Raw genomic sequence first — 22,398 nt, forward strand, 5'->3', positions numbered from 1 at the left:
GCATGTCAATCACTCTGCCTAAAATCAGTAGCAGAGTAATTGTGCTGCAGCAGGGCTTCCTGTGAAGTGAATGTGAGTTTTCCATTGCCTTGTCATATTAGAAGAGGACATGCAAGCCACTGGAAAAAAATCACCTACTTATTTTAATTAAAACTAACTAAAAGAAATCTTTATTAAAATAGTTTAAGTTTTACCATTTAATATTACTAAATTGAATTGTGAATTACTTATAGTCATAGAGACAAATGAAAATGGAGTGACAGAAGGTTCTTGAAGCTCCCCAACATTGAAATTTGTTGGATCTCAGATAAGAAGATAAATAGTATTTAAATTTTTAAAAGAAAGCTAAATCTATCCTTATTTTCTGTATTGTTTCTTTTAACAGTGTGCCAGAAATTAAAAGTTTTGCATAAGATTTTGACATTTTACTAATAAGACTTTAAGCACACAAGAAGAATTGGTTATCCTGGGTTTTCCTTCCTTAAAAATATTTTTTCAGTCTAAGAGTGAATTCTATCCTTTTCTCTATTTTCTTCTCCAGGCAAAGTTTATATAGTCTCAGAGAGGACCAAAATAAAAGTGCTCCACATCCTTCCAAATTTTAATATTTTATATATATTTTATATTTTAATTTAAAACAACATGAAAAAATAAATAAGAGATGAATCATTGAGGGGAAAACATGTGTGATATCCTTAGCAAAAGAAACATCAGCTTCTAGTGATTTTAATTCACTTCTGATTGAAGAGGAGAAAAAAGAGATGCATCTGAGTTTACATTTTTTAATTTTCTTACAGATGTTAATAAAACCCAAGCTTACAAATATATAATTACAAAAGCATTATTTAAACCATGAAGCAGAAACCAGGATAATTCAATCAGCTGTATTATGCCATACTTTTCCTTACCATTCTCCTCAATTTGTGTATGTAAATACTCTTGAGATCTTCAAGAGTCACTTGTTTCAATCCATGTCCTCAGTTTTCAGTATCCTTGTAAGAATTGTAGTTGTTTGGCTGCAATTGTTCAATTTCTGTGTCCTTTTAAATAGTTTTGGGTCTGGGATTCTAAGAAATAGACCTGTGAAGGCATGTGTAAAAATCAACCAAAAACATTCAGATAACGGATTTGAGTTATATTCTCGGTATTGCTGATGGATGGACACCGCTTTATTAATAGCTTTTACTTTCTCACCCTTGGGACCAGTTATCAGAACATTTTTGTGAGGTGACTAGTTGGGATACAGGAATAGGGAGAAACTGGCGACTTAGGAACTACCTGGTTGACCTAATTAACAGCTAACTGTGGTCATCCAGTTTGGGCTGATCAGAGGAGGGCACTGAGGAGCTGGTGAGGGATCTTTTCTGTGGTGAGACTCTCACTTTATAATTATACCAGAGTCTGTCCCACTGCTACCAATTAGGTTAAGAAACAGGAAAAGCTAAAGAACCCAAGTTTAATGTTCACAACTTTATTTGGTCTGAACAACAACATAAAAGAACTATATAGAAGGTTCAATCAGTTCAATAGTTAATATCTACCCGGCATGTAAAATGCACCAGCCTTTTTTAAGGCACTGCATATCTAATGGTAAGACATACTCTGCCTTTGTTTGCTTAACATCTGTCAAGTAAGACCAACATACAAAAAAAAGAGTAAAAATAGATGCTAAATGGATCATTGAACAAAATGTTATATGAGCATAGAGGAAGGAGCCATTTATTTTGCCAAACAAGATCAGGAAAAACATCACAAAGAAAGTAATATTAAACTGGGTCTTGGAGAACAAATAGAATTTTGGAGGATAAGTCAGAGAATCGGAGTATATAACTTCTTGGTAGGGTAATAAGCAAAGATGTGGGGACTGAAGACCCACAGGACGTTTGGGTTATACCTAGTAGTCCAGTTGGGCAGAAATGTAGAATATATGAAAAAGAGAACCTGAGATGAGACTGATGAGCTAGGTGAGGCCGGATGTAAATGATCGTCAATGGCCATGCGTGCCTCACTAAGGAATTTGTGTTTACCTGTAGGCAGGGGTAAGCCATCCACAACAGAAAAATGATAGGATCAGATACATATGTAAGTTTACCTGTAGGCAGGGGTAAGCCATCCACAACAGAAAAATGATAGGATCAGATACATATGTAAGTTTAGAAGCCAACATGTAGGTAACTGTATTGGTGGGATCTACAAAGAAAGTAGGGAGAGAGACTAGAGACAGACTGCTGAGAAAGCCCAGCTGAGAAATGACAGTAGCACATCCCAGGAAACACTGGCACATCATAGGTGTTCAGTGAGTGTTCAATGAGAAAGTGGATGAGTGGGGCGTCAAAGCTAGGAGAGTTATAATTCTGTCATAAAAGTAGCCAAATGGCATAACCTTAGGAAATTTTGTTATCTTCTCTGTGTCTTTAAGAATGAGCTAAATGCTCTTCTGTTGGAAGTATTTCAGTATGGTTCTGCCTCGACCATCTTTCATAATTACACCAAGATTAAATTCCTCAGTTCCATGATTCCAAAATTTTTTAAAGAAAATTATTGTTTTACCTGGGTTTTTTGCCACTGATGTTTTACACACGTGTTCATATTTAGTGTCACTGTTTATTGATCATATTCCTATCATTATCTATTTCTTCAAGTGGAAAATCCCAGGCAGCTAAAATTAATTATTAGGTCCACAAAAGAACACTACATAATTTAGTAATCATTTATGCTCTCTGCTGTTTCCCATCCTTAGCACAGAGGGGCATACAATATACATGTGATGATGAATTATCTCAGAAGTCGAGTAATTAAATTAAATTATTTAATTTCTTTTATATACTTCTCTTTTGATCCTAAGAAATGATATTTCATTATATTTGTTTTAGTAGAGGCTTTTAGTTTCTAAATTGTATAACATAACCTGGAATTTAATTTTAGAGTCTGAATAAACCTTCTGATTTACTATCCTAGGATATTTTTTCTCTGGGATAATAAATTGATCTTATCATTTTTTAACTAACCAAAATAATATATCTGTAAATATGTCATTTTTGGTTTAGGCTGTTGCAGTAAGGCTGATATAATTGTCAGCCTCCCATAGCCAAATAACATCTTTTAATGTCACTAAGTGTTGTCTTTACTCAGTAGCAAGCATATAGTGTCATATAATCTCCATAATTTGGCTATTAAGAAACTATTTGGGTTGCATCCTTTTTCAGAACATGATATATAATGAACACTTAACAGGTAAGATTGTCTTACTCTCTAGGATGTGTCAAGTGAAGTAGTTCTTATTCCTTTTATTTCTTCTTTCTTAACTTCTGATAAAAGTACTTAGCAGTTCCTTTTACAGCTTCTCCTCCAGCATACCCTAATCATCCAGCATTCTCCAAAGCAAGTGTCCCTCACCTGGAGTCCCTGAACTCCGCAGAGGCAAATTCTTAAAGAAGTCTGTGACTCAAAACAGGTCAAAAGCCACTATTCTACGAAGCATCTTTCCTCACCCCAACACAAATTCTGTAAAGATCTGCATTAAGATGATAAATAGGATTGAAAAACAGCCACCTAGTATTGGGTTTTACCTTGCAGTTTCTGATATTCTGTGACCTCTGCCCCCAGCGTTGTTCACCAGTCTCTTGCCCCACACTATGCCAGGAAATGAAGATGTGGACAACAGTTCACATTATTCAGGACCTATATGATAGAACTCATAAATTTAAATATTGTGCATCATTATTTCTGATTATTGATTTATTTCCTAATGCTTTAGTTTAATAAACGAAAAGCCTGTCTATATTGAAAGTGAAATATGAGCAAATCCTAAATTTTGGCAGTAAATTCTAATTTAATTTTCTTTGCACAGTTTCAGAGTACTTAAACTTATTTTCTATTTGTGTGTATGGTGTTGCAATTTGATTGTTTGTTTTATTTTTCTACTGTATATTTATTTCAAGCAGTAAATCCCAGGATCAGCAAACTTACTGCCGCAGCTGCTGAGACCTGTGCTATTATCATTTAGGAATATGAGGGACCAGAGCATGTGAACTTTTATGTTGAATATGGTGTAGCTGGCAGTAAGAAACAACTTCATTACCCGGTTTTTAATTTGGGGGATACATTTTAAGAGATTAAGAACTCTGTTAAGGATTTACTGTGGATCATCTTGAAGAATAACTTGATCCAATTAAATGAATCAGATTTATCTAAAAAAATTATAGTGAACCATCAACCTATGTATTTTATACATAACTAAGAATCTCTTTTGTTGCTGTTATCAAAACAAGGAACATAATGAGTTCTAGTGCATATTATTTTCATGTTATGGTACTTAAAACTGTTCGATACCCACAACATGTAAACATGAGTAATAATGAATAATTATATTTGTAAGTACAATAGGAAAGAAGTAAAGCTTATTCAAAATGGACCTTGAAGTAGCAGAAATCAAATTGACTTAAAAGTAGTCATTTTGCCAATACTACTCAACACAATTTTATCAGAAATTCCAGAAAATTAACACTTATATATTTCAATGTTTAATATATTCTCAAGTCAGGCATTCCACTTACAGCCTGGCCACCTCTGCCAGGAGATGGGACAGCCTTAACTTTCAGCCATTTTATGAAAACCCAGTACCTCTCCTTACTGTAGTGTACTCTGCACATAATAAGCTGGGTGGGCAAGGAACTTTTGTAACAAAATGTTAAACATAGTTCAACTTTCTATTGAGGCCTTTATCATGCAAATAATATTTTTAGAAATAACTACTCTTTTAAGAAAACCAATACCCAGGAAAGGTTAAATTTATAACTTAGATAAACTCGAAGACATTAAGTTTGCCAAAAGATTCATCTTATGAACTTAAAAACAATTCTCCCATAGTTCACTTAAACTATTTAATGTGTAACAGTTCTTTTTATAAACATCATAGAGAAACTCAATAGTTTTATAAGGCAAGGTGCAGATAAAGAAGCTTCCTTTGTATTAAAAAAGAAAATTTAATACAACAGGAATATATACAATTAATATGCTATCTGGATATTCAGTCAATTGATTTATTTGACATTACCTAAAATGATAAACCTAGGAAGCCTAGATTTTGTCTTTAGCTTATAGAGGAATTTTCCTTTCTTGAAGCATTAAGTGACTTCCAGCCCCTTAAAATATTATAATTTGTTGTTTTTGCAAAATTTCCATAGGCAAAGAAGAATGGAGGAAAGAAATTGTAAATGATTCTCAGAGCTTCTTTGGGTTAAAGGGTCTAATGCCAGGAACAGCATACAAAGTTCGAGAGGGAGACTCTGGTTTTGTGAGTGCAGAGGATGTGTTTGAGACAGGCCTAGGTGAGGCATATCACACCAGGTCTGGCTCATGCTCCGAGGTGAAGCCTCTGAGCACTCCAGTTGAAGGTAGGGGCTAGTGGTGCTATGTTATAGATAGGGCCACAAATGTCTCTCTGTGGGGCACAGTTGGGTTAGGAGTTGGGGTTTTTAATTGTCTTGGACTCTTTATATGCAATGACTTACAGAATTAAGCAAATCATCTTCTAATCATATTATTGCCAAAAACCATTACCAAAACAGAGCTAAATATGATTCTTAACTTAAGTTACTTAAGTCAATTTTTCTCACCATTTACACGTATAAACTCCCTCGGAGTTAGAATAGAATTTTTGAAAGTCTTTTGAAGCTGAAATAATTCATTGATAAAGTCACAGTTTTTTATGTCAAAAAAAGACTATAACCCAGCAGCACCCTGCAGTTCTTGTATAGAACAAGAATTTCTTCAATCAATGTATTCCATTTTTCTCATACCATGTTTGACTGCTTGTATATATTTTAGTTATTTAAACATTATCAAAACACAGAAGTATAATTAGAGTTTCTAAGTTAAAGAAAAATGTTCATGTAAGAGTCAAGAATGTTTATATTTACTCACAAAATGGAAAACGCTCCCTGCTTACTTAAATTTAAAGAAGGGTTGTATGGTACATGTTCATTTTGTGATTTACACATCCATGTCACGTTCAGTCATTTCATGATTTCTTGAGGAAATGTTGCATTTCCTGTAAAACCCATAGTCAAAATGTATTCTTGTGTGCCTTTTATTACCCAAACATTATGATTTTTAAAGTCATTTCTTATAGTTTAGAAAATATACAATCATGAATGGTTTTTAAAAAGAAAGAAACCAAAGCTAATATTCAATAACTTACTCTAAACTACATTTTAAAATATTTGTATGCTAAAATCATATAAAGAAAAAAACATTTTTTGTTATTCTATTCCTTGTATTTTCATATCTACTTATGTACAGAGTTCTAAAAAAAATACTGTATTAAACCTAAAAGAGGATATCAGTTCACAGTTAGTAATACAAGATGTTCATTATTTTCGATAGCTTTTAATTTCAAAATGCTAAAAGCTCAAGTAGATATTCTGTCCCTTTATAGCTAGAATGCTAGTAATAATAACAGCGCTAGCATTTAATCAGCTCTAATCTATACCAGACAAATGGTTTTCATGGCTTTTCCATTCAGTCCTTACAACAATCCTATGAAGTGAGCAGTGTTATTACCCACTTACACATCATGTTAGTGACGTGTAATGAGAGGCGGAGTACCTGCCTGTCACCCAGCTAGAACGTGGGAGAGCTGGGATTAGAGGCTCAGCCTTCCAACACTGGAGCAGATGCCCTCACTACACTCCCCTTATAGGGTGACAGAGGACCATACCCCAGGGGAAACAGGTGGTCTCAGAAATGACCTGTTTGTCTTTTCCAGTTCTTATGGACTCCTAATGGCTCCAGTGCACTCCAGCTTGCAGATCTAGCTGGAATTAGATTCCACCCACAAAATCAAGGTGGAATCTTTTGTCCTTCTATAGGATAGAAGACAGACGTTTTAGAAAAAAATTTTTTTCTTCAATGTTGCTATGCCTATAATTCCAGCTGCAGCTGACAGGTAGTACAAGGTGAGCATCATAACGGGTGAGCCATTCTTGTATGCCAGCAATGGAGAAACAGGATGAAGCCACAACCAGTTTTTGTCACCTCTTACATATAAACATAACCATTAAAAAGAATAAATACCAATTAAACCCTAGTGACCTTAGTTAACATATTACCTCTAGGAGCAAATATATACTGTTAATCTAGCTCCCTGTTCTCCGAGTTTCATTGTTCTGTCCTGTAGGGCTACTGGACTAACTCCTGTGTATTTATGACAAGGCTGTAAATCACTAAGCGTACTAAAAACAAAGATTCTAACTTCAATCACTAGTGGGTTTTTTATTCAGTTTTAAAGAAAAAGCACACAAAGACCATGTGATAATTGACAGAAATATATTGCCAAAGAGTATATAATAATGGACTTTTAAAATATCTTTTACCTATTTCAGAGTGGAAAGGCCTTGTCATATTTTATTCTCTGTTCAGACATCTGCAGATTCGATGTCTGGACATATTTCCAGGAAAACATTGTAGCAGCAGAGCATAATGGCTGCTACCATGTGCCCTGGAGCCAGTCAGACTTGAGTCAAACTCCAGCTCTTGGGCAAGTTCTTTACCCTCTCTTGGAATGGACTTAATCCTCATGCTTAACTCAAAGGATTGTTGTGAAGATTAAATGAGATTTTGTTCTCAGCGCAGTGTCTCACAGATAGTAAGGGTTTCAGAATGTAAGCTCTCATTTTGACTGTCTTCACTTTCATCATCATCATCATGATTGTGGTGCATGTATGGAAGGGGAGCACTGTCTACATTCATGCTTCAGTTGTATCAAGTTACAATACAACTCAAAATCCTTCTGACCTGTGAGGCATAAGGGGCTATTAGGGAAAGGCTACTGACATTTGATTTGTATTCTAGATAATGTATTTCCACGTCTAATTTTATTTCTTAAACCCACACCCACACATTTTTTGCATTCTTTTTCACAGTTGATTTTAAGCATCTCATTTTTCTCCCTATGCTTAGTGTGGAGAACAAAGGCAACGAAGTAGATTTTTGCACATATGTCAGAACCTGAGATACATGTAGCCAATGCTTATTTCTGCATCCAGAGATCACATACACCTAACCTAACAATATTAAATGTATTCAGAAGAAATTCAATCAAATTAAAAGCATAATATAAGCAAGCTTATGAATCAAGAGAAGAAAACCTTTTATCTTAATTATGGTCAAAAGAGAGGAAAATAAAGACCTTTTTTATTTAAAAAAAAAGATTTATATGCCAATTTATTTTAACAAATCTTCATAGACGTGTCTGAATAGCCATTGATGCTGCACTTTTTCCCATTTGATTGATACTTTTGAATAATATTAGAAATGCTAATCTATGTTTTTCTTAGGAGGTTTGCACAGTGACTGGTTGAAAAGGGGGCTTCACATTTATTGACTCAAACAGAAGAGATGAATACTTAAAGAATATGTATACATGTAAATGAGTATTTTCTCTTTAAACTGGTCACTTGTTCTAATAATGATGCCACTGATAAAGATATATTTCAAAGTCTTTTGAATGGATCCTAAGCAATATTCAATATTGACTATTGGTCTTTTGAGGGTAAATTGGATGTTTCAGAAATTTGCAAAAGTCATTCAGAACCAACTCTTGTAAGTAAGACGAATAATAAGGGAGATGAACAAATCTAAGTAATATTTTTAGGTGAAAATTAAGATATAAAAATAATAAAGCTGGTTATCTTATGTGGACAGGTTTCTTCTGTAGAAAGTTTTCTTTTTTAACAGAAAATTTCCAAAAACTTTCAAAAAAATGACAGCATCATTACAATGATATTTTAGCCTCCAAAGTGGTTCTTTTGAAGGGAAAATACTCCATTAGATGTATACATTCTGTTCTTGTTCTTTTTAAAATTCAGTATATTCTTAGCATTGTATTTAATGAACAATTTGTCTTACAAACACTAAATTTGTTCATTGGTTTCGGACTATGTTTCTCTAGAGAATATATAATTAAAATAACTTTCTTAGAATTTAATGGTATTAGCATTCAGATTTCTCTATTTAAATTGTTTTACTTAATGAAAAATTTCCAAAGTTAAGTGTTTTTTATATCTCCTGATTGATAACTGACAAATTCCAATATGGACCACATGTAATATACATAAAAGCTCATAAACTATGGAAATTCTTTATACAAGAGACTATAACTGTTCTTATCTCCCCCTTAACTCATCATCACTGACACCATTGATTTGTTTTCCAGCAATGGCAAGCCGACAGGTGGACATTGCAACTCAGGGCTGGTTCATTGGTCTAATGTGTGCTGTTGCTCTCCTTATCTTAATTTTGCTGATTGTTTGCTTCATCAGAAGAAACAAGGGTGGTAAATATCCAGGTAAGAAAAAAAAAATTAAAATTGCCTTGTAATACTGCCTAATTATCTGTTGAAGTAAAAAGAAATCATGAGGGTAAACTGCAATAACTGTATCTTCCCAGCGCTTTAAATTTGGACTTTCTGTTCAAATAATTTTTTATCTATTTTTATATAATGGGAGCCTAAACATTGTCAAAGATCAGAAGGCATTTGGGGGAGTTAATTAATCTGTCCTCTGAAAATATTAGTGACTCTACTTCCTTAGGCTCCATAAAAGTCACAGGTGCTGAAACTGCACCTACAACCAACAGACAGAGGGCAAAGGTATGTGAAGTCTTCCAGAAGAATTTAATGCATGAACTGAGTCTTGATATCGCGATGTGTAACATTTCCTTCCCAATACGGTTAATGTTATACAACCCATATGTATATAGAAATATTTTCCACTGCTATATATCTCAAAGAGTGCACTCTTAAAAACTTTGAATAGGAAAACACAGGATCAATAGATAAGAATGTCATTTTGAAATTTTTAGTTAAAGAAAAGGAAGATGCCCATGCTGATCCTGAAATCCAGCCTATGAAGGAAGATGATGGCACTTTTGGAGAATACAGGTGAGCCTCTGCTTCTCTTCTGCCCCTCACATTCCCTGCGTGCACAGATACTACACTTTGTCGCTTTAGAATGGGCCAGGAACATACTCTGCCTGGCATTTCATATTTTCCTCAAATAGTAGTTTAGAAACACTTCCATATCTAAATGTTTACACATCCCTCAGAGTTAAAATGTTCTCTTTCCATTAAGAATAAATTTCCATTTTAGTCATAGGTTTAGAGACAGTGTCTCCTCCACTCTATAATATTGTCCAGATTGCTACATTGACCAATCTAGCAAAGCTGGTATGTTACAATAAGAGTTAGAACAACAAGAAAGACCCTACAAACCAGCATTGTAAAGGAAACTATACCTGTTATGTTCTAAACAGAGCTTTTTAAAATCAGCATTACTCTTTCTAATCTTGGATCTGGGACTTATTTTTCTAAAACAAATACCAATAACTCTTCCCATTAACCATAAATGATGACTAGTTTGTTTTAGAGACTGTTAATTATTAAGAAATATCACAGCCCTGGAAGCAGTTTGTTAACCCACAGAAATTTGGTGATACATTCTTGGCTTGGCTCCATCATTAAGGACAAATTTTAACATAACCTATGTGCTAAATAGTCAGAAGGAGGGAAAGAAAGAAGGAAGGAAGGAAAGAAGGAAGGACAGGAGGGAAGGTTGGTTCTCTTTAAACAAATATATTTTTGCCTAGGGATTATAGGTCTTTTTAAAGGGATAAATGATTGTTTTTGATATGTTTAAAAACACAAACAAAATATATATTTTCTCACTTAAAAGATTAGGATTTTGGTGTTCCAAAAAGTACTTCTATTTATAAAATACTCTTACACCTTGTTTTTAATTTCTATAAGCCTCTTGATTACATAAAATATAATCTTTTAAATATGCACTGAGCCCATTTTCAGGATGTTTTTGCCAGAAGAAAAGACTTTTAGGTGAAATAAAATATTTCACTAATGTGATTTCCAGATGACATTTATAGATAAGATATTCGTGTTAGTTTTTACCTATCTGTAGGGCTCATTTTTGGTATTTCCATGTCAACATCATGAAGGGAGAAATAATGCTGAGGATAAGAAATATGAGAACTGATTGAGAAAAAATGTTTTTCTGACAGAATCGGTTTCATACCAGTTTTCAGGCAGGTTCAAGTGTTTTACCTTTGTGTCTCAGCACGTAAGCTTTCATATTCTGATCTCTTCAACAGAGATGATTATCATTTCTAAAACTTCTCAGAATTTTTATCTTATGATGCAGAAAAATGTCTAGGACTGAAAGTCTATGAAAACTTCATGCAGCGCCCCCACCATTCACCCAGAAGGTTTTCATAACACATAAGAGCAGCCTACAGATAGGTGGCCATAGCTGAGGCCTACCCTGGATGAATTGAAATCTTTGCTGATTTAACTTACTTCTACATGTTTTCCCTGTAAAACAGGTGAGCTGATGATGACTAGAGTTTTTGTGGCTAGAATATACTACACAGGATATGCATATCACTCCCTTATTTATTGTGATGAAGCTAAATCTTTAATATAACCTGAAAAAATTATGTATTTGGATGGACTGAAAATAAAGCATTGCATATCATACATTCTTCACATGGTGATGGATTTCTGTTCTACTATATCATGCTTAAATGAATCTGGCCATGAACTGCTCACCTTGTGGGTCTGAAATGTCCACTTGCTACTATAGTGATGTGAAACCATCATCTGATATAATGTGGCTTTCTCAGGGTAACTATGCTGCTCATGCCATTAAAACTTGATTAACTGAAATGGAGGTTGAATGAATGTGAAATAGCTTGTAATCAAAAGACTTGTTAGTTTTACTGTCAACTCGGCCATTATCCTTGATTTCTCTAGTTATCAATTAATTTGTCTAGATCTCAATTTTTTTTTCATTTGTAAAATGATACAGTTGTTCTGGAGTTTTCTAGTTTTATGATTTCTATGATTCTCTATGAGCTATCCACTAACAACTGTTAATATGATTGTGAGTTCCAGAGCGATATATAGCAAGTATTTGGTTACGGGCCTCATTATCACTGTGCTTACATTTATTTAGTCATATGTCTTTGTCTTAGTGTTAATTTATGTGTGATATGTTTGTGAAGTGTTTTCAGATGGCTTCCTTCAGTTTGTACTTTGAGATTCTCAGAAGAGAAAGAATTATCCTTGGGCCTATTGAGTAAAAATCCATTGGTTCATGTGTGAAGACAAAAAACTCGTCACACCTGTAATTACATTGATCTGGGAGGTACCAAAGGAAATAAGATTCTGACAGGTGTCTTAAACATGAAACTCAGCTTAGTGGTTTTTTTACTGAAACTGAAAGTTCGTAGAGACAATCCCACAAGTGAAATGACTTCCCCAAATACCCAAACATCCTTTGCTAAAGATGTGGCTTCGTCCTGTGACTTTCTGACACTACCTCAGAATTTTTCCATTTGGTTTCTTTTCTACTTAAAAAAAATAAAAGACATTTAGTTTCTTGGATGTCACAATTAATGAAAATGATTCCAACTATCTATTACAGAATCTTTTTTTTTTAATAACATTTAAGTGTCATTTTCCTCCCTAAACTGCCAAGGTCCCCTCTCTGCTTTACACCTTCTGGAAGTTTTGAGCTCTGTATTATTAATTGATTCTCTCTTTTTTTTTTTTTTTTTTTCATTCTGAAGATAAATTACTGTGCTGGTCACACACACACACACAAAATTAGGGCTACTATCTAAATGTAAATTTATTCTGTTTAAGATTTGTTCATTCTCTAGCTTGAGGATGAAACAGTTTCTACATAATTGGCTCTGAGCCAGAGGATATTTCATAGTGCAAAGAGGGATGGAACTTCAGTGACTAAATTTGATTTTTTTCATGTACGGTAACCTTGTGCTTTCACTCCGATACCCATCCCCAAGCAGTTACCCTTTGGTGGAAGCCTGCATCTTTCTTTGTTTCTTAAATTATACAGACAGTAGCATCTGCATTCTTACTAGCATATAGAATAATCAAAGAAACAATGCAACCAGCCATGTAAGTATTTTTCATTCTTTAGATCCATTCTTCTTAAAACCAGAATGAATCTAGCCATGGTACTTGAACTCATAGCGTAAACGGAGGCTCTTGGCACAGGGATCCTGTCACTCACATGAGCACATCCTGTTGCAAGCATGTTAGCCCCTGCTCGTAAAGCTTGTCTAATAGGAAAATGTGCCACATTTGTTATCTACTTTAGATTTATTCTAATCACAAACATAAACTGGTGTGTGAGCAGTATAAATAACGACAGACTTTTAGAAATGGTGTTTGGGAAGACTGAGTCATGAATACCAATAAAACCGGAGCGTGGTTTGGCTGTGGTAGGGTGGCAACCACAGGAAAATCAGAGCAAACAATCACAGATTTATCTATTGTTGTTAAATTTTACTCAGTAAAGGTTCCTTCTGGATCCACAACCCTGAAGTGCTTTCACAAAAAAAAAAAAAAGAAAGAAAGAAAAAGTGAACTCTAAAATGCATTCTTAGGATAAGAGAAGGTAAAGAATATATTCTGGTACTTTGTCTAACATTCGAAAATTAATTAAGAAGTAATGAAATTTTTTTAATGTTAGCATTCTGAATAATTTCTAAAATGTTCTCTGTCTCATCTATTGTTACATTGCAATGAATTAGTTCAACCAATATTTATTGAGCGCCTACTGTATACCAGGCTGTAGGGATATTAAAACAAACTGAATGTTATCTCACTGATTTATAGTCTAGTGAGGGATTCAGGGAAGTAAAAGAACAATGTGAGCATAGTGTGCAAAGTGCTATGAAAGGGAACGGCACCAAGGGAGCAGGAGCACAAAGCCAAAACCAAGTCAGTGGCAAAGAAGGAGGGTAGTACAAGAAATCTTCCCTGAGGAAGTAATTCGGGAACTGAATTGTAATATTGTGATGTGAACATTTCCTTCCACTGCGCAACCACCTTTATTCATGGATATAAGTATCAAAGTATATCTTATGGCTATATGTTACTATTTTATGACTATTTATGACTTATTTTGAAATTTATTTAATTTCTCATATTCTAGGCTCAGAATTAATATCTAATACCACCTGTCCTTAAAAGTCCTCATAAAAATGTGGAGGAATTTTTTTTTACATTGTACAATTCAATGAGGTTTCTTTTTTCAAGTATAGTTGACATACAATAATGCATTAGTTTCAGTTGTATAGCATAGTGATTAGAGACCTTTATAACTCACAAAGTGATCACCCCACTAAGTCTAGTACCCCTCTTCTCCCTTACATATTTATTATAACATTGTTAACTATTTTCCTTATGCTACACTTTATATCTCCATGTCTATTTTGTAACTATCCATTTGTACTTCCTAATTCCTTTGCCCTTTTTTGCCATCTCCCCAACTCCCCTCCTATCTAATAGCCCTCAAAATATTTTCTGTAGCTATGCATTTGTTTCTGTTTTTGTTGCTGTTGTTTATTTTGTTCTTTAGATTCCACATGTACGTAAAACCATGTGATATTTGTCTTTATCTGACTTCATTCAGCACAATACCCTCTAGGTCCATCAAGGTAATGTCTTTCTCCATCCCCTTCCTTTTAGTCTGTGTGTGTCTTTTAATCTGAAGTGAGTCTCTTATAGGCAGCATATGTAGGGGTCTTGTTTTCTTATCCATTCTGCCACCCTATCTTTTGGTCAGAGCACTTAATTCTTTTCCATTTTAGGTACTTATTGATAGGAATGTAGTTATTGCCATTCTTTGTTCATGTTTTTGATACTTTTTTTCTTCTTAAAGAAGTCCCTCCAACATTTCTTGTAATACTGGCTTGGTGCTGATACATTTCTTTAGCTTATTTTTGTCTGGGGAGCTGTTTATCTGTGATAATACCATTTATTCAGATTGTGACAAGAACTTGTGTTTTATTGAAACAGGTAATTTTCAATAGTATATGCCAGCGTCATATTAAACTAGTATTATTTTCCAGTCTTGAGTTTTCTTCTTGGAGAAAAATTAAAAACTCTAATAGAAATTATTGGCAGAAGAGGCAGAATATTTGTGCATCTTGAAATATTTGTATCTTGGCTAGAAAGAGAGTCATTCTCAGAAACAGAGGGAGCAATAAAGTCCTAGCACAAATTGGTAGATGAAATACTGCAGCTAATGCAACCTCGATTTTACATTAAGCCTTTTTAATTTTTTACTAATATTATTATGTTTTTATTTTGCCTGTATTTTTGTTCTTTGAAAGGCAAAAATTGTCATTGCCTTTTTTTCCTTTTTTTTTTTAAACCAATGTTACATGACCACATGAGAGAATGTGCTAAAACATAATGACTACTCTTCTACTTCCAGATGTTGTGCTTACATGTTCAAGAGAAATAAGAAAAAAATTAGTCTTATAAAGTTTTATTAAATTACACTCCTCAGATTTCCATCCAACATGGATAGGCTGCATACCACACTTTGGAGAAGGGAGTAGTGGGATAAAGACGAGTGCAGGAAATGTTTGCTTTTACATTTTTGGAATCGCTTACATTTTAGAATATATTAACATGCCATTAATAGTATGTAGTGCTTTGAAGTTATATTATGTCTCTTTCCAGATTAATAAATAACTAAAATTCTTACAGAAGAAAAAAAAACACCATATACCATCAGAATAAGGATTGTGCTTTTCTTCTTAGGCTATTTTCATTTGTTTCTTCTGCATCCTTTTAATGGAATTTGTAGGTTTCTTGAAAGGTAAGGTTAAAGTTTACAAGTCTGGCCTGCATTCAATAACAAAATTATTTGAAATGCAGTATTTTGCTTGTTCTTGCTCAGGAAAAAAAAAAAAAATCCGTATTTCCCATTTAACCAAAATCATTCTCCATTCATATCCAAGGTATCAGAGATATTATGCAGTTTAACATACTAACTTCTCTACTTACCATAATCTTTAACCCGCTTTTAAATTCAAAATAGTGATGATTTTCAGCTTTTTTCAATTCTTTCTTTTTTTAATGCTTATGATTATTTCTGAATTGCTTCCAAATCGGGATCCAGAATCTGTCATTGATATTGACATGCACAATAAGAAGCCATCCATCTACTGAAGACTTCATGATTAAACCATTTCTGCACCTGATTTTCATTGCAACTACATCCCAGTCATTGGAGTCAACTTGATGATTAGATTTGGCTAGAGAAGCTCAGGACTCCATCTGCTTTATCAGAATTTGCATGCATAATCTTTAAGAACAAAACATTTTACCTAAATGGCCAGTCTTGACGAAAATTTCTTTTTTTTCCAGCGATGCAGAAGACCACAAGCCTTTGAAAAAAGGCAGTCGAACACCTTCAGACAGAACTGTGAAAAAAGAAGATAGCGATGATAGCCTAGTTGACTATGGAGAGGGAGTGAATGGCCAGTTCAATGAGGACGGCTCCTTTATTGGACAATACAGTGGTAAGAAAGAGAAAGAACCAGCTGAAGGAAATGAAAGCTCAGAGGCACCTTCTCCTGTCAACGCCATGAATTCCTTTGTTTAATTTGTAAGCTATTTGCCAATATCCCATTCCTCTAGAATGTTTATCTTAAGCACTTGTTTGTCAGCCTTCTCATACTGTGAACATAGAGGCAGAAAGTATATGTTCTGCTGTATGTTAATACTATGAGAACAGTTAGAGCAAGAATGTAACTCAGTCAAATGATATGTTAATGTGAAGTGCAGTGCAAAGTGCATACTTTTTCTTTCAAAATAGGTATTCTTGATTTCCTCAGAACTGATAAAAATAATACGACATCATCCACAGATTATGTTATTTCCTCTTCAGGATACAGTTAAATATGATGCATGAAAAATGCTACATACAGTTAAAGGACATACTTGTGTATGTTATTAAAATGTGGTTTGATATTTTGTTTATACTATCCTCAGCTGAACCCCTAAATTCCATTTCCATTGTCCAGAGTGTTACTGTAGTATTCTCTAGAACTTCAATGTCTTTGTGGACATTGTTGTGAAATTGGTGACTCTTTGTCTAGCTGTTAGTGTTTTGGGGAGACTGTTAGGAACAATATGTACAGTATATACTTGCTAAATGAGTTAATCATGACAGTTGCATTCGCTGATGCTTACTGAAACACTGTCACCTGCTCTTTGCTCCTGTCACTTTGTAGCCTTCTTAATCTTCCAGGTATTACAGCAGTACAGTGTTCTACTTTATACATCATTTCTATGTTCAATTGTTTTTAGGCGAAAACAGTGTGTATTGCAATGCATTTTGGCATTTGTGCCATACTGAAAGAATCAAAAAACAAATCACTCCAATTAAATTTCAGAACTTATTCCAGAAAGCACAGGGCAAGACACATGCAATGCCTTCAGACAAGAAGTATTCTGTAACCTACTGCTTCTGTACCATTGGTACAGTCGACGTGGAGTCCTAGATTACTGTCATTGTCTAAAAGTGACTTTTAAAATGCAGAGATAATGAAAACTGCAATGATGGAAAAAAAGGAAATATGAAAATAAAATTAGTAAAACAGTTTACTTTAAGGAACTTTGTCCCCATATGTATAAAAAGAAAAGCTTTGCCACCAACTGGAACACATGAGGATTTTGTGGTCTTTTATGGTTTCTATTAAAAACAAGTCCCACTCAGTAAGAAAGATAACAACTTGGCAGAAAATTGTTTTAAAAAGCAAGTTATCCCAACACTAAAAGCATACAATAGCATGCCAACAGGAATATATTATTCTCTAAGTCTTTACCTATGTGGCAGCTTTTGAAACTCTGCAGCATTAAACAATCTGTATGCAAATTGCTATGGACACATTTCAGAATCTAAGAAGTCTGATAAGTGCTAACAAGGCTAAGAGTCAAATGGATTCCATCTGCAGTTCCAAAAAAAAGTATATATTCTACCATAATCATAAACAATATCAGATGGTTTACCTCCAAATATGAAATTCTATAACAACCTATGGTTGAAGGAATTCTCAGTTTCATTTGCCAATAAATTGGTTTCTCATAACTTGCATCAAGTTTAATTTTAAGTAAAGCTTTTTATATGTAGATATTTTGTTAAATTTGTAAATACACTTAAAGCGTAGATGCTATATGCTTATAGGTGTTCCATAATAATAAACATGCAAAAAACGTTTATGTTATGCTGTATAAGAAGTTAGCTAATTAATACAGTGCATGGGATTGGAAAACATTTACTTAAATAACTTTGGGTTTTTATTTTCCCTTTTTGCTGTGAAATTGAAATAGTGAACTAGTCTACATATTGACAGCAAGTTTCTAGATGAACTCTTCAGAGCTTTGCCTGTGGGGCTTAGTAGGCCTAGTCACCTGACATCTTTGATACATGTAGGTAAAGCATAGTTTGAAGTTATCCCAGATAAAGATGGCCTTAAATACTTTCATGTCTCCATATTTACTTTTCACAGATCAGCCTTCCTAATGGAAATATAAAAAGACAAAACAGGCCTTAACTTGGCATCAGAGAGCACAAAGATAAAAGTTACTTTAAATTGCCAATGTTTGGGGGAACATTAAAAGTAGTTTTTACTGTTCCATAATAGTAGATGCTAAATTTATCTGTGCATGAAGGGATCACATCTGTAATAGTGCAATAGTTTTTGTATTAAAAATTAAATGTGGTTTTAAAAGTCCCTCTCTCTTTTGTAATATATCATGTTCCTAACAGAGTGTGAATGTCCAAGTAATGGTATTTGTAATGGTACAGGTAGATGTGACTGGATTTCCATCAAAGTAACTATTAAACAGTCTTGATCTCTTTGTGATTTTTAACTTTTTCAAACATATATTTCCTAATGTTTTAAAATAGCATACATTTTGATTTTTGCTTTTAAAGGGCTATTATTTGCAGAGAAAATTAAATGCAAAACCAAACACAATATAAAATGGCTAATAAAATAGGAACATACCAAGAAATTTTAACGAAAAGCAGAAGTAGATACTACTAGCCTTTTGAGAAACAGTCTGAGAAATCAGGTGCTGCTTTCTTTCCTGGAACCTGACCTCCATGGTGCCGGGGCCTGCTGTCAGCCTCTCTTCTGCTTGTCTGGACCTTCACCCTCCCCAGCCATGGGCAGCTGGGATTCTTTAAACCTCTCCTACTTGATAAGACAGTTTGGGCATTTATAAGTATTATGGGTATCACTTCTTCCCAGCCCTGTGCTTCTCATCATCTCAAACTTGTCTAGTACTGTAAACAGTCAAGGTCTAGCTTATTCCTCCGTTCTACCACCTACCCTATTCACCTGTCTCCTGGTCCCAGCTTTCCACTCATGAGAACTTCTGCTGGCACAGAGCTCCCTGTCCCTACTCAGTTATTTGGACAACATGTTGCAGTCATCTCCCTTATCCAAGGTGGATACATTCCAAGACCCTTCGTGGATGCCTAAAACCTCAGATAGTACCAAACCCTGTATCTCCTGTGTTTTTTCATATATGTGTGTGTGTGTGTGTGTGTGTGTGTGTATGCCTATGATAAAGTTTAATTTATAAATTAATCACAGTACTAGATTAACAACAATAACTAATGATAAAATAGAATAATTATGACGATATACTGTAACGAAAGTTATATGAATGGCTTTAAGGCCATTATTAATTAAAATAAGGGTTTCTCTAACACCAGCATTGTGATACCATGACAGATACCCGAGATGGCAGCTCCCAAGTAGCTAACAGGTGGGGGACATACACAGAGTTGAGATGCTGGGCAAAGGGATAATTCACATCTCATGCGAGATGGAGCAGGACGGTTCGATATTTCATCATGCTACTCAGGACAGTGTGCACTTTAAAACTATGAATTGTCTACTTTGGGAATTTTTCCACTTAACATTATCAGACCCCCATCAACTTGTGGGTAAGTGAAACTGTGGAAAGCGAAGCCGCGGATCAGGGGGCCTGCTATCTATAAGTCAATTGTAAAATGCTATCTAGACCTTAGAATTTCTACCACAGAGAGCATTCACCTCCAAACAGGAAATCAAGACCCTACTTCACACTGTGGCCAGATTTCACCGTCCATATCCTCAGATCACATCATCAGTCACAGCTCTATTTAGCAACTGGGGCTGGCAAATTGTAAGCCTGATCACAAAAAGAAAAGAAAAGAAAACATTGGTCCATTGATGCCTCCTTGTCCAGATGGTTTATAATGGCCTTGGTTTACTTTTAATGGCTGATTTTGGAAATGGCTATTGGGGGGCAAGAAAGAAACATACAAAGAGCTGGGACTTCTCACCCAAATTCAGTGAATCTCTCACTCTCAAGAGATTTTTTTCTACAAATTACCACCAGAGGGCTCCCGTGCTTTATTCAGTGCAAAAGAAACTGTGGGGGAAAATGAAGCCTCTGGAGAAATAGTGCAAACCACTTTTGATAATCAGACTGAGGTCTGACAGTGCAGAAGATGATTGTCTGCTGCCACCGGAGGAAATGGGATTTGCAGCTTTCTCTGACGTTTCACCATGAGTCTGTTAATCCTTCGCTTGTTGACTGTGGCCAGGTGGCTGCTAGTTGATCAGCAGGGGAAGGAGGAATGTGCTCCTAGCTCTCACTAGGCACTCCATCACTGCTGCAAGTTGCTGGGGGTGAGAATGGGGGCATGTCCTTAAAATGGTTCACCCCCTCCCTTTCTCCAGAAAGTGCCATTTTGACTGCCACCAATGGTTTGATGTTTTGTGATTGGATAGCATGAAAAACACAGTTTAAGCACAGACTGCTTTTATTTTTTTACTTTTAAAAAAAGCAAGAGAGGGAGAAAACACTATCAGAATATTTAAACAAACAAATGGTTCCCAGGTTAGGATAGAAAGAGACCAGGATTTACATTCAAGCTCTGTCATCAGCTAGCTGTATAAATAAAGCCCCCCCAATCTCTCACCTTTCTGCACCTTTGTTTCTTCAACTTTAAAATGACAGAAAGCAGATGATTTCTAATATACCTTTCTGCTTAAATCCTATGGTTCCAAATACAACTCACCTACCCCACCCCACCCCCAAAAAAAATAATAATAATTTTTACGCACCATCAACAGCCATGTATTTTGCTAAGTGGGGAGGTTACAAAATGAGCAAAACCAGATGTGGTTCCTGCTTTCATGGAACCTGGAGTCTGGTGTGACAAGACGGACATTAGTCAAATAACCACTGAAATGAATGTGTAATTCCAAACTGAGATATGCACTGTTAAGGGAAAAGCATGCCGTTCCAGGAGAGCAAATAATGGAGGAGGCTGACTGCCAAGTGGTCAGGAAGGCTTACTGGAGGAAGTGTGAGTGGAGAGCTGGGGGACAAGTAGGACTGAGGAAGAAAAGATGGTGTGCCTAGAGCCGATGCAGGAGCCAGGTCATGCTGGGTCCTGAGGACCACATGACAGGTTTTTGTATTTATTCAAGGGGCAGTAGAAAGTGGGGAGTAACGAAGGGGTTGAAGGGAAGAGTTATATTATCAGATTTGTGTTTGGGAAGAAGGCAGAATTCATGTGGTTTAGTGTGGAGAACGGGCTGAAAGAAGCCAGAGCGATTGGTAAGAAGGCGCTAAGAAGCTTAGAGGTTGGATCCAGATCACACCACTGGAGATGGAGAGAAGTGATGGAATCTTAAGATATTCAGGAAGCACATCGATGGGAGTAAAAGACAGGATATAGGAGGTTGAGGGAAAGGGAGGCTCTTAGATTTCTGACTTGTCTCACCAGACATGAGATTCATTTAGGAACATCAGGAAAGAACCAGATTTGGGGATAAATTATGAGTTCAAGATAACAAATGAGGAGTTTAAAAGGCCTCTGAGATAGCCAAGTTGAAATGACTAGTAAGAACTGGGTAGATGGGCTTAATGCTCAAAAGGAACTTCTAAGATGAGTAGCAATTGAAGCCATGAGGCACTGGTGCGATTGTCTAGGGAGAAAATATAAACAGAGGACTGAGGATTACACCCTATTAGGAAAATCTCTTCTATACTGGCCAGGAAGAGACTGATACCCAGGAGCCAGAGAAGTTGGGAATAAATAAGGACAGTGCGTTGTCTTGGAAGCCAGTGAAAGAGACCATGCCAAGAACAGGGAATAGTTTACAATGTCACATGATGCTGAAAAATCAAGCAAAATGAGGATCAGAAGACATTTTTTGGATTTGAAGACATGGAGGTCATCTATAACTTTAGTCAAAGCTGTTAGGAACAGATCGGCGTGAATTGAGGAGTGAGTAGATGAAGAAATGAAGACAATGAGATTTGCCATTATCCACACGGACAACCCATCAGTCCCTGGGCTCAGTTCCTTGGCTTCTCTGTCTCCATGATGACATAACTTACGCATCCCACTCTCTGCCCGCAACCTCCCCTCCACACCACCGTCCCATCTGCTTTCTCTCAATCCTTTTTTCCATCCTTTTTCC

General features: G+C 35.4%; 1 protein-coding gene across 21 annotated transcripts in view; it reads left to right on the forward strand.

The window, feature by feature from the left end:
* NRCAM (neuronal cell adhesion molecule) overlaps positions 1-18,775 on the forward strand; it is a 259,076-nt gene extending 240,301 nt beyond the window's left edge. For 12 of the 21 annotated variants that reach the window (XM_025041894.1, XM_025041891.1, XM_025041897.1 and 9 more), the window contains 5 exons: positions 5,187-5,330; positions 9,218-9,349; positions 9,865-9,943; positions 15,702-15,713; positions 16,265-18,775. In XM_025041894.1, the coding sequence (XP_024897662.1) occupies positions 5,187-5,330; positions 9,218-9,349; positions 9,865-9,943; positions 15,702-15,713; positions 16,265-16,502 (605 nt within the window). In that variant the 3' untranslated portion in view covers positions 16,503-18,775. Of the gene's footprint in view, positions 1-5,186; positions 5,331-9,217; positions 9,350-9,864; positions 9,944-15,655; positions 15,714-16,264 lie in introns of all 21 variants that reach the window. The other 9 variants (XM_025041903.1, XM_025041900.1, XM_025041904.1 and 6 more) reach the window with 4 other exon arrangements.
* The last annotated feature ends 3,623 nt before the right edge of the window (positions 18,776-22,398 follow it).

The sequence above is a fragment of the Pteropus alecto genome, unplaced genomic scaffold, assembly GCF_000325575.1.
Source record: "Pteropus alecto unplaced genomic scaffold, ASM32557v1 scaffold109, whole genome shotgun sequence".
In the NCBI taxonomy this organism is placed as follows: domain Eukaryota; kingdom Metazoa; phylum Chordata; class Mammalia; order Chiroptera; family Pteropodidae; genus Pteropus; species Pteropus alecto.